The sequence below is a fragment of the Cheilinus undulatus genome, linkage group 11 (assembly GCF_018320785.1).
Source record: "Cheilinus undulatus linkage group 11, ASM1832078v1, whole genome shotgun sequence".
Classification (NCBI taxonomy): Eukaryota; Metazoa; Chordata; class Actinopteri; order Labriformes; family Labridae; genus Cheilinus; species Cheilinus undulatus.
The window spans coordinates 11577295-11591208 of record NC_054875.1 but is presented as its reverse complement, the minus strand read 5'-3'; the positions used below and the strand labels follow the sequence as shown (position 1 = coordinate 11591208).

General features: G+C 37.5%; 1 protein-coding gene across 3 annotated transcripts in view; it reads left to right on the top strand.

Moving 5' to 3' along the window:
* The first annotated feature begins 11097 nt into the window (after positions 1 to 11097).
* LOC121517895 (scavenger receptor cysteine-rich type 1 protein M130) overlaps positions 11098 to 13914 on the top strand; it is a 28898-nt gene continuing 26081 nt past the window's right edge. For all 3 annotated transcript variants that reach the window (XM_041799995.1, XM_041799996.1, XM_041799994.1), the window contains exon 1: positions 11098 to 11223. In XM_041799995.1, coding sequence (XP_041655929.1) covers positions 11163 to 11223 — 61 coding nt within the window. In that variant the 5' untranslated portion in view covers positions 11098 to 11162. The remainder of the gene's footprint in view (positions 11224 to 13914) is intronic.

Genomic DNA, 13914 nt, shown 5'->3' with positions numbered 1-13914 from the left:
TAATAAAAGCAAAATAATCAGAAAGGATATGTTTCTGGATGGCACCAAAACTTTCTACAAGCTGTTGAAAAAGAAGTTGAAGTTGAAGCTACTTTGGCCAGTTGTGAGAAAGCATCAGAGTTTGATCAATCAGCATACATTTTTTGATTTCATTGTCACCCCTGTGATAAATGAACTGAAATTAAATTGACAGCATGTATTTGCACACAAAACATATATATGTATATGTACATATATAGAAAAATATAAATCTGTATAAATATTTATAAATGTTTTTAACAAGACAAATTAATTGCAGTTAACTACAAGTAACTGATTAATTAAGGTCCACAATTTATACTCTGATGCTTCACTGTCCCTTCCAGAGCACTGAGCCATGTCAGCGCCTTCCTGCAGCCACAGTGATGTAATATATGTACACCATTGCTCACAGACAGCTCCATGGACAAGCCAGAAGTCATCTGCACCTTATGCTATTGAACATTAATGTTTATACTGTTTCCTTATGTCCTTTATATATATGTGTGTGTGTGTGTGTGTGTTAAAGTTCCCTTGCCTTTAGATTTCATAAATGTTACTTGAACCAAGGTGCTGTAAGCACATCAACAGAAGTTACTTAAAATATATGCAAACATTATTGACTGAATATAAAAATAAATAAATAAATAAAAATAAATCACTACACCACATGCACTTTTCATATCGGAGGTTAATTCTGTTTTCATTGTCTCTGATTAACTATCACTTTTTCACCATATTTTTTTCTCTCCTTGATAAATAAATATTAGTAAAACACCTGGCAGCAATGCATGAAATATTCTGTAACTATGAATGGAAATATTTCAACAATCACATTGTGTCTAAAGGATATGTTTTATAATGTTATGTGTAACGTGTCCCTTCTCCCCTTCACTTGTCTTCTTCTCTGCACACATGAATACTCTGGCTTTTATTTTGTAAAGTGTTCAATCTATTTTCATGGGTTTGTAGGTAGGAAGGTTGTAGCCATGAAGGGTGGGTCTGAACAGCAGCTTCTGATAACTGATGTCAAAAGTTGAAGCTGTGAATGGATACTTGAACTCTTAATTCTCTACATAGATCTTATAATAGAGAATATGAAAACTTCTATATTAGACTATATTTAGAAATGACTAGTAAACAGTTTTGAAATGTTTTAAATATTATAACCTACAGATTGACAGCAGTCATTTCTCTATAAATCCTACCACTGATAAGTGTCAGTTATGAAATGTACTTGGAGACTTTTATGTTCATGTTTAACATCATGTGTTTAACTTCAGATTCTCAATAAGACCTAACTAACAGAGACATGAAACTGAAAGCATTAAAATGCTACTTGGATCTGAGCCTCAGAGCTGAGCACAGCTGTCTGTCTCATCAGAGAGCAAAACTTCCAGGACAACGTCTCTGATAATCTCGTGTTTTTGCCTCATATTCCATTTAGCACTTAATCTAAAGGCATAGAGTCTTTTCGTGTGTCAGTTATTTTAAAGCAGTGTGGTGGGTTTTTGCTTACTGATGTTGCACCAGCTCTGGAAAGTCTGAAACCACTAAACCACAGCCCTGTGCAGAGAGATAGACATTTAAGTTTGCACCTGTAACCACAGTCCACACTTAGGCTGCGTTCACATGTGAAATCTGACCCCAAGACCTGCTATAATTTCTGTTAATTCAAGATGACCCATTAATGCATTAATGTTGTCAAGATATTTATCATAAAACTCTAACAATTAACCAGTTCAATTGTGATTAAATAGAAATGTTCAGACAGGAATCTTTACTACAGCACTTAACTAAACATAGTGCCCTACACAAGTTGTAGGTTCTCTGTATTTAGCAACCTAAATATACAAACTTAAAAACAGACCTTGAAAATAACCACAAAAAATTACAATGAAACTGTTTAAAAACAAAAGAAGGGTTGCCTATATCAGTGGTTCTCAAACTGGGGTCCGGAAACCCAAGGAGGTCTGCAAGCCACAGCTTGGGGGTCGGCAAAATAGTTTAAAATAAATGATTAAAGAGGGGGTATTATACTTTTCCGATTTTAAAACATAAATATACAGTCACAATGTTGGGTGTCCATACTCTACGTATGCAAATTTTCAAACTGCAAGATAAACGTATGCGGCAGTAACCTTGGAATTAGCGTGTAAACTGATGAAAACGGTCCACTGAAAAACTCTGAGATTCTCCTGAGACGGGATTTCGATGGAGCAAACTGATGAGGTCATTGCAATAGGATCTCGTGACTGGTTCGTGGTTTATCCGTGCTGCCAGCAAAGCGGATCAGACCGCCCCCACAAGGCCTTTTAGCCATTTAGCAACACAGCAATTAAACACTTACCAAACAGATACGTCCTGCTCTATCCTTCGCTGCTGCTGGTTTTCTTCCCCCTCTCTCTCCACACTATCAGGGTCAGACTCCGGGTCTAACACGTACGGATGTATATCAAAATTCGCCATATTTTACTCAGTTGGATCAGTTCATTCAAAGTTTCAACTACTAGCATAACAACATTAGCCACATGGGGGGGGGCACAAAACATTGAGTCCTTCCAGGTCCGTGGAAGCGGGGGGGTGTTAAAGAGACAGCAGCAAAAGCGAAGTGTTTCAGACGGAGGATAAAGTAAGGGTTTTTCAGGACGCCAGTGTGAGAAGCATGAGGAGTTTTTTGAGGTGTAAACCATGTAATGATACTACGTGGGTATCAGAGAGATGGTGTAAAGCCTTGAAAAAGGCATAATACCCCCACTTCAAAGTAATGTCATGTCATTCAAAAGCAAGTAAATACATATAGGGACCACAGTGCCATAAAACAACGATGCTAAACCCCACATAAGTCAGCTTTGGGCCAATAAAAACTCAGATATGATTGTGACGTATCACATAAATCTATCACTCGTCACACCTCAGTCACTTTGCTCTGGATGCATTTGGTGTTCAGGTCCAGCTAGAAACAATGGATATATATTTAAGCACGTCCACTTCATCAAGTGATGCTAGGCCTAAACCAGCTAAACTGAGAAATTATGACGACTAGGGATGTGTATTAGCAAGAATCTGGCAATACGATATGTATTGCAATACAGGGGTGCCGATAACAATAAATTATTTTAGCAATTTTAAGCCCGTGTCCTTGTCCTTTTTAGCTGAAATTTTATCCCAGATGAAAACAGCTACGTGCAGTCTTGATTTTATTCCCACCAAATTTCTCAAAGAGGTTTTTAGCACGGTTGGGCCCAGTATTTTATCAATAATCAATAGTTCTTTGGCAGAAGGTGTAGTCCCCTCTGTTTTTAAACACGCTGTGGTCCAACCACTTTTAAAGAAACCGAACCCTGACCCCTCTGACTTAAATCATTTTAGACCAAATTTCAAAACTTCCATTTTTATCCAAAGTTTTAGAGAAGGTGGTTTCTGCTCAGCTTTTATCTTTTATGTCTCACAACAACCTCTTTGAGAAATTCCAGTCTGGTTTTAAAGCAGGTCACAGCACTGAGACGGCCCTCCTCAAGGTGACCAATGATTTGTTTTTAGCAGCAGATAGAGGGGAGGGAGCCATTTTAATTCTTCTAGATCTCAGTGCAGCTTTTGATACCGTTGATCACAGTATTTTAATAGAACGTCTTAGAGACTGGGTGGGCATCAGGGACACTGCACTTAGCTGGTTTTATTCTTATCTTTTAGAGCGAACCTTTGCGGTCACCATAGGTAACCACTCCTCCTCTACCTCTACTCTTACCTGTGGTGTACCCCAAGGTTTGGTTTTAGGCCCGATTTTATTTTCTATTTATATGTTGCCCCTTGGTCAAATCATTCAGAATCACAGGGTCTCCTTTCACTGCTATGCAGACGACACACAGATATACCTGCCCCTGAGACCTGAGGACCCGAGAAGCCTAGCTGCCGTTACTGACTGTCTAAATGATATTAACTGCTGGATGGCTCAGAATTTTCTACAACTCAATAACTCAAAATCAGAAATTTTACTTTTTAACATTCAAAACTCCTCCAACCTCATGCTTTCCAGTCTCAGTACTCTTTCAGAAAACATCAGACCCTCTGCCAGAAATCTAGGAGTAATGTTTGATTCAGACCTCACCTTCACATCCCATATCAGTAAAGTTGTCCGATCATGCTTTTTCCATATCCGAACCATCGCAAAAATAAAATCAGTACTCAGCCAGTCAGACCTTGAAAAAGTCATCCATGCCTTCATCTTCTCCAGACTTGATTACTGTAATTCTCTTCTCCCTGGTATCACTCATAAGTCTCTCTCCTGCCTTCAATTAGTCCAGAATGCAGCAGCTAGGCTTCTTACCGGTTTTAACAGACGACATCACATCACCCCTATTTTAGCATCCCTACACTGGCTCCCTGTAAGTTTTAGAATTGATTTTAAGATTTTACTTATCACTTTTAAAGCACTGAAGGGTCTGGCCCCAAGCTATTTAACTGAACTTTTAACCCCCTATGAGCCAGGCCGCAGCCTTAGATCCTCGGGCGGGGGCCTCCTGGTCGTTCCAAGGTCAAGGCTAAAGACTAAAGGTGACAGGGCCTTCTCTGTCAGGGCGCCTCGACTTTGGAACGACCTGCCCGAGGAGATAAGGCATGCAGAATCAGTGACATCTTTTAAATCACTTCTTAAAACTCATTTTTATAGACTTGCTTTTATGTGATGTCGTCTAATGTCTTTTAAAGTCTTTTACCACGTCTTCCTTCCTTCTATCAGTTTTCTCTTTAAATTTCCCCCTGCTTCCTGAAATTTTACCTTAATGCTTCTATGTCTGCTCCTCTCTGCTTCTCTTTGTTACCTTGCTTGTTTCTTATTGCTACTGTATCTCCTCTCTTATCCCTTTTATTTTCCGAGCTCTTACCTCCTCCTCTTCTTTATTCTCCTGACCTCTTTATGCGGCCTTGTCCTTATAACTGATTAATATTGTTGTTATGATTTTATCATGAACAGTATTTTACCACCACTAGCTTTCAAATTTTTGTATCATGACTCACTATCTTTACACATTTAATTGCTTTTATTCTACTTCTTACTTCTCTGATTCATATTCCTTTTTATCCCCCCTATTATTTTATTTTATTGCTCTTACAGTTCTAGTCTTTAGGTCTCCTTTTAGGTCTCTTTTAGCTGGGTTCCTGTGTTGCCTGGATTCATCTAGGTTATTCTGGGTTTTTAGTTTCTTGGTTTTTAGTTTCAGTTATATTTTTATTCTTTGTCTTTAATTCCACATTGGAATTTCATATATCAAGGATTCATTGTGTACTTCCAGCTCGTCATGTTTCTGGACTTTGTAATGGGTCTACTAGGACGATAATGATGTTACATTGCTGGCCTTATCTTTCACGGGTTCCCTGTTGATGTGGTTTTGTCTTTATGTTTTTGCTTGTGTTATGATGATGCTCTGTTTTATTGTGTTTCTGCTTATTGTCAAAGCACTTTGCAAACCTCTGTTTTTAAAGGTGCTATACAAATAAAGTTATTATAATATATTCCGATATATTGCGATACTATGAGGAAGGCGATATATTGCAGTTTCTTTATAATTAATATATATGTGTGTGTGTTTGTGTATGTATATATATGTTTATATAAATAAATAGGTTAATATTGAAGATAACATAACACAATTAAGCTACTAATAAAAATGTATTAAAATGTATAGTACATAAATGTAACATATACGGTGTATTCTGAAATATATGGTCCTGCATCATTTAGAGTTTTAACTCTTTTGTGCAATTTGTAGATGAGGATTTTTCCTATTTGTTGTAATGAATAAAAAAAAGAATTTAAAAGAAAAGTGGAAAAATAAATCTATATAGAGTAAATATTTTACATTTTATGGTTCATCAGCTTGTACATCTTCCGTAACGACAAGGTGCTTGTGGAGGAAGACTGATCCTCATGTCCAGCTTTAAGGACTGATGGATTGTGTTGTGAAGAGGCCATGATGTGATAGGCCAGTGTTTTTTTTTAATCGTACTACGAAAGCTGTCATTCTGAACGACACTACGATGGCGCAGGTCCTTACAAAAAAACAAAGTATTGACAAGGTAATTATGATTACATGAGTAAAAATCAGCGGTAGCTTCAGCAGGCTTCTTTCACGTTCACGTTAGCCGCTAAGCCATCGCTATGATGCTCAGGGTCGTTGTGTTGTTCAAGTGTTTCACTCTGGCATGGCTTATCTTACAAATGACTCGACTCCTATAGAAGTCTGCAGGCAGTAGGCAAGAGCAACCAGCTCGTCCAGACCATAGACATAATTTCAGATGGGTTAAAAATAAATAAAATTGAAAATAATAAATTGATAAAAATAATAAATAAATAAAAAATTGATAAAATTGGATAATGAGGGCCAAAGATGGTGGAAAAGGTGGTGATCTTTAGCAAACATGAATGGGTTAAAAGTGTCAAAACAAAAAATGCGTTAAAGTGGCAAAAATAGGCACAAAAAGTGGTCAATGGGGTTAAAAAGTAGCTGCAATGACTTTAAAGTGCTAAAAACTGTGGAAATCAGGTGAAATGGGATGAAAAATTGATATAAACTGGTAAAATTGGGTTAACTTTGATTAAAATTGGCAAAAAGGGGTGTAGAAAGTTGTTAATAGTGGCAATAAGGGGTAAACAGAGGTTCAAATGGGAGAAAGTGGCAAGAATTGGTTTAGAGGTGGCAAAAACAGGCAGAAAAAAGTGGTGGAAAGGATTTTATATTGACAAAAAATGGGTTTAAGTGGCAAAAATGTGCTTAAGTTGGCAAAATTGGTGTTAAGAAGTGACGAAAAAGGGTTAACATTTGGTAAAATTGGTGTAAGGTGGCTGACAGTGTAAGTAGTAGTAGTATTTTGAGGCATCTGGTGACCCCCTCTCAGGAGGTCCTGACCCCAAGGTTGAGAACCACTGGCTTAAACCATGCACACGTGAAACAGGCCATTGCTTCTTATTATCTGAGTAGATTGACTGGTAAATTTCAGCTGACCACCTTATAAATGTCATTGTTAGAACAGTCGTTGAAAACAGAGAGGGTCCTCTTGAATGCCTTTTTGTTTTAACTGTCATTATATTCTCAACATGCCCTCATCAGTTGTGCATGTAATAGAAGTAAACCAATAACAATGCAGCCAGAAAGTCACTGGTTAAAGGGTCAATGACCTGATACACTGATCAGATTTCAGTTGAAACTTCAGCTACTGAAATGTAGCTCATCTGTCCAGCCTAGTTAACAGGCATGTTTGTGGCCAAGAAGGAAACATGACTCGCTGTGTACATGTGGATAGTTTAGGACTTTGTAAATCAGCTTGCGTTGTCAAACTTTATGTCATGTTTGGGCTGTACAGACACATTTAGTCTGTCCTTACACCACCACACATGTTCAGCTCGCGTCTGCAGCAGTGCATTACATTCTGAGGATGTTCACAGCTGATGCACCAAACTGACACTGGGGTTGCATTGCAGCCATCGTGCGATTGCCCCCCACCCCTCTACCCCCACCTCTGAGTGTACGTGTGGAAAACAGATACTTTCAGTACCATGATCAGTGCTCAGCTTAGATAGTTTAGATAATAAAGAGCAGAGAGATAGCGGTCTCCTTTCTCAGTAATAATTATCTTTCGTTTCTGAGAAAATCAACAGGATGCTATTTCTCTGAAGTAAGATGACATTTGGCTGCTCTGATGCCTGATGTGTGCATAATTCTTTAATACTCCATCTCACAGGAGCTGTCTTTATGCTAAAGCTGGAGGAAGTTTATACTAAAAATAACTGAACTCTGGTGTGGTTTTTGCAGTTTCTGTAACTATTAGTTGACATAAAATTGATGTTCAATCACCCATGTTGCTCTGTTTTCATCTCTGTCTTTCTGCATTTCCCTCAATCTTCTTTTAGCTGATGTCTGTTTAATATGACTCTGGTTCTAATCAAGGTTTCTGTCTGGTTATAGGAAGTTTTCCTTGCTACTGCAGGTTTGCTGCTCAATGCTGTGGTCAGGCTGGATTTATGTTGGGTCTTCATATAAAATATAACAGAGTTCAGTCAACGCTGTGCTTAAGGTTCTTCTGATAATGCCTGTAGCACTCCTTCAGCTGCTGACGAACATTCATGAGAGACAGAAAGAGTTCTAAGAGTTTGGCACAACAGGGTGATGACGAAAAAACTTTTCCCTGTTTCCTCACCTGGCCTGTTTCTTAGTATTTGTGGATAATATTTGTGTAGCTGATGTAATTGTCTTTCTTGCTCTTTTCTTTGCTTTTCTTTAAATAATGTTTCCACATGTTGAATAAATCGCCTGCCAGGAGCTTTTACTCTACATTTATCTTGAACAGTTGTTCAACAGGCCCGGTGATTTTAACCTGTTTGTGCATGTGTATTTGCATGTAATTCAGCCTATGTTTATGTAGCATATATAACAAATAAAGTGTAAACTGTGAATTTCCCTTCAGGGATTAATAAAGTATGACTTCCAAAGAGGGCACTTTAGCATGTGTTTTGGCTCTCAAGGGCACTTGAGTGTTTGCTTTGGCCCCCAAGAGGGCACTTTAGCGTGTATTTTGGCTCCCAAGAGGGCACTTTAACACACGTTTTGCCTCCCAAGAGGGCACTTTAGCGCGCGTTTTCAACAGTTGGGCCACGGGGGGGGGGGGGGGGTGACTGCCCCACACACACACACACCACTGTCTAGATTATTCTCTGGCATCCTGGCATTTGTGCATCATGGCTCAACTCTGTCTGACATTACATTCCAAGTGTTTTAGTTCACATGCCCTTACACACTGTGAGCATAGCTAAAACTGAGGTAACCCTGTTCTAAGAGAAAAAGTTTACTTTTTGAAAAATGCTACATTGACCACAGCATAAATAGATAGTATTCCTTTAAGCTTCTTTGATAAGAGTGGTTGTTAAATATAAAGTATGGTAATCAAAGACTAACTTTACAAAGGACCATGATGGGACCTCTATTTGGCTGGGCTCCAGAAAGCTCTCTCCTTTACCCCCTTTATGGGTGGCCTCACTTTTAAGGACTATTAGTAGTTTTCTTTAAGTTGAGTCTTTAACAGATAAAGAGATCTGGAGAACTTGATTGAATTTGTTGAAAATGGGAACGTTCAGGTCTTTATGATGAGTCCAAATTTAGAAATTTTACCTTTGTAACTCTCAGAGGAACTGTTTGATAGAGAGAAGAAAAACATCCACATACATTTCCTTCAGATGTACACAATTATTTGTTTAACATTTCTGTGAAATTCATATTTTATCCAACAGACTGATAGTCTACGATCTAAAGTGTGCAAAAATGATGACTGTGCTTTTGATTCCAACAGTAGTTTTATGGGGTACTTGTACTTTTTTGAGTACATTTTGAAATTAGTACGTTTAATTCCACTCGCATTTTAACCAGAGTCACTTTACTTTTACTTGGGTACAATACTCCACCTCTGCTGACTGCAAAAGGGCACTTAGAGAGTGAATTATTCCTCTTCACATCAATAAACAGCTGTTGTATTTGAGTTTGTAATTTAGATTTGACTTTACCTGAACAACCTAAATGGAGATCCATAGTCTGTTATTGTGACTGTCAGTATGGAAAGTTATTAGTAATTAATCTAGATTTAGATTAAACACAATATCTCTTACTGCAATTTTCAAATTGCAGAAGTTGCAAAATTATTCTTTGACCTGAAATGTGTAGAAAAAAAAAAAGTCATACAATTTTTTTTTTTTTTGCAGCAAAGATGCTCTGCACATCATGCAAACACCAAAGCATTTTTTTCTAGAACAATTTGCAAAAATTTCCCTTTTTATTTTTTAATCATAATTGAGAATGACATCAAAATGCTCTTTCCCTTCAATACAACAATTCACATTGCATCTACAATATGAGTCAAAATAATCAGTTACTTTTTTGTCCAAATGGTTCAGCCCATGTTTTCATGATTACTAAAAGGCTTTAAGTTAAACAAATCAGTGAATAAACTGCTGTGATCAGAGTCAATAAATAAAGATATGTTATTAGTATTGATTCATGCATCGTCTTTTGTTATCATAACATATCGGCCCAGCCTACAGGAAAGAACAGTCTATGGTTAATCTATGATATCAGGTTGGAAAATTATTTATTATGTTTATTGGAACAGACAGTAGATGAGGAAATTAAAGAATGACTGCATGTCAAATTAAAAATGCAATATCACTTTTACAAGAGTAGATTATAGACCCGTACAATGGTAGGGTACAATAGTCTGGTACTTTATCTGGTACTTTATCCACCCCTGCAATTCTCCACAATAAATACCAGTGTAAAATGTAAAATAATGTAACTTCTAGAAGACTTATTCTTTCTTCATCCCAGATTTAAAAATGCCAATTCCTTTTACATGTGAGTTATCATTCTGGCACTAGCTGAATTCTGCAGATGTACGTAACAGTTCATGCATTTTCTGATTGCAACGTACAAATCATACCACCACTCACAGGGAAGCTCACTTTTATGAAGGTGCAAGGTGGTTTATGAGTGAGGACTTCCTGTCTACTGGTTAAAAGGTTAATATTTCACAAGATAAAATCATGTTGTTATTTTTGGAAATGGCTGCATTCATCATTTTTAAATTAAGGTTTGACGCTTGGACTTCTGCACAGAAACCATTCAGCCTGGTTAAAAAACATCACCCGCCTCCGCCAGCTGTGCATGCAAGCAAGGCTCATGGTGCTGCACACTTTATGAAAAAAACACACATGTAGTAGCTAAATTTGTCTGTCTGTAGAAATGTTCTTTATTTCAGCATATGTCTTGTCTAATAATAAGACTGAACTGCAGTACTTTTGCGTTACAGTGAGGGGAATAGTGCCACCAAACCAGTGGTGGCATGAATTACATGCATGTCAGCATCTTCATTAGAGGAATCAGCCTCATGCAGGAATCTAGTTTTGTACATTTTCATGATGGCAAAGATAAAGAACAGAAATTAATGGCACAAAACTGTAAACTATAAAACCATGCTTCCACTCAGAGGAACTCATCATTCTTATTAAGGCTCTGTAGTTCACATCCTGGTTGAGGGCAGGTCCTCTTCAGTTTAAAGCTGAGCTGATTTTTCAGGTGCTTCATTTCTCATCATGAGCTAAGGTCATGATGTGGTTCTTCCTCCTCCTCCTCTTTCTTGCTCACCTGGGGCCGGTGAACCTACAAGGTAAAACATGCGTTTTCTCTGCAGACTTAACTTTAGCAGATTCCCCATCTCTGTTTTAAATGGACATCAGAAATGTCACTGTTCTCAAATGTCAACGGTTCACTATCAGAAAAATGACTGAACTGTTTATTGATGCAAGGAAATGTTTTCTGCTGAAAAGTGTGGATTTGTTGTAACCCTTTATTAGCTGTATTAGATGACATGTCTGGTCTGAAATTTTTTCATGAAATATAGTGTTGGTATGTCAGTGCACGCATGCAGGAGCATGTGCATGTACAAGGTTAGCTCAGCATAAATTTTGGCAGCTATTTTTTATTTTATTCTTAGTTATAGTCATTTTGACAAAAACTTAACTTAGTTTTTGTCAGTTTTAGTCATCACAGATCTATTTTTGTTAGTTTTAGTCGAGTTTTTGTCATGGAAAAAAAGGCTGTAGACGAATTGGTTTGGTCATAGTTTTAGTTGACGAAATTAACACTCGTATGGCTATTATAAAACCACAGTATGCTGCAATAGAATTTTATCAAACATAGAATTTTTAAATGATTTTCTTCTTCAATACACCCCCCTCTGCATCGACACACTGCTGTTAATATTTGGATTTGCTTTGTTGTGCTTCATCCTTGGTGATGATGGTGTTTTCCAATGCATTGCCTGCTGTTTTGTCTCAGGATCGTATCGGAAGATCTCACTCCCAGTAAATTTGGGTTTTCCTTAGTAGTTCTGAAATGTCTCCACAAATATGCTTGCGTTTTTCCCACTGATCGGGAGTCAGGGACAACTTTGACACTTTAGGTCAAATTTTCATGCAAATGTGCCAAATTATCTCTTTATCAGAGGAGACCATTTCTGCCATCATTCTTCTGCTGAGTTGTCAATAATTTCAAACAATTTGTTGAATGTTTTCATAGTTTTTTTAATGTGCATGGTCGCGGTTATTGCCTCGGACATCCTCTCTGCCGTCACTCAGTCTTTTGTGCCGTTCAAACACACGTGCACGTGAAACACGCACCTTATAGTTAATGTTTGAAAAGATTTAGCTGCTGTTTTGTTCAGTTTCACTCAAAATTGCATCACTAATCTTGTATGCTAATCTGTTTCTGATGCCTCAGCAAAAACACGTGGACTTCAATCAGTAGCTGGAACTAAAGACGTCACTTACAGTTGTGCGAGAATACCTGACCTTTAATATAACACTCAGTGTGACTGTGAACCACGTGGTTTAATCCTTGTAAGTGCAGTCTTGTAGAATAGTAGTAGTAATAATAATAATAATAATAAAAATAGCCATATTTCATATTTATCAGTGCTCATATGCATGGCCGCTGTATATATGCAGGTATGTGTGCTTGTGTGATGTATTGATACGTATGCATTTGTGTTGGTGTATGCATATATTAGTTTTTTCCCCTTTCACATGCCTTCTCACTCCTGTGTTTGTTATGAATATTAAGACAGTTTTAAAAGGGACGAGTTTGTCTTACTGTCTTTGTTTTGCTTGCTGTCTTTTATATTGTTCTGTGGCTATATGATGAAAAAGAATAAGACTTAAGTATTGAAAAAAATTAAGGGGGGGCTATTTTTGGATGTGCATGCAGGAGCTTCAGGAAGTGTCTTCCAGATTTTAAATGTGTCTGGGTGCTGGTTTGGCTCATTGGGTAGAGCAGCCGCCCGTGTAGGTCCCCGGATAGATCCCCATTTTTAGCACTTTTTAGTGCACTTTTTCTCCCCTTCTCCTTGTTTCCTGTCTCTCCTCAGCTGTCCTATTAGATGAAGAAAAAAGACCAAAAAATAATCTTAAAGACAAAAAAAAAAAAAGGTTATAGATGTGTTTTTCATGAATCAGGGAAAGGCATGCATAATAATATGCATTTGGATAAAGGACTATTAACTATATTTTTGGATATTGTTGCAATTACGAAACTTTTTTCAGTCTTTCATACAATAAAATCAAAAATCTATTTAAGGTTATGCTGGAATAAATTTTGTAATAATATTTGAATGCCAGGTTAAACAGCAGAAATAGAATTTCCATAAATGCTAACACAGCTGCAAAACTTAATGCACTTATGTTTCAGATTTAAATATTCATCAGTTACAAACATTTCTGTTATTTTTGAATAAATAAACTGAGTTTTTATCTTTTTTCACAAACAAATTTCAGCTTTCAAATCATCTCTGCTGAAAAACAATCAACTTATTTTTGAATTTGAGTGTTGAAGTTTTACTCTTTTACAAGGCTGTTGTAGCAGCTCTATTTGAGAGCACAGGAAAAAAAAATCGTGAAATAAACAGGAGGCTTCAGCTGCTAGTGAAATACCACTGCTCCTATGATTTTTTTAACGTACGCAGTGAGGCGGGGAGGTGATCCCAGAGTGATCTTTCAGCTCTGGTGGTTTACACGGCCCAGCAGAGGCCGGTGGCATGTTTGACTGTTGATGATGATTCAGCCACGTCCAATGATGCAGCGCGTTAGTCCAGCGCTGGTGTGTGTTTTTTTTTGCTCCACTTATCATTAAATATGTTTAGCTTTGCTTTTAAAGGCAGTGGTATAGTTCTAGTGTGAAAATTTGTGATCATTTGTTTCTATTCATTATACCGCTCTATGATCTTTTACAAAGTTCACCAGTTTTAAAGACTGTAACTGTGAAACAAAGGTGGTCAACTGGTGGCCTGAGGGCCACATGTGGT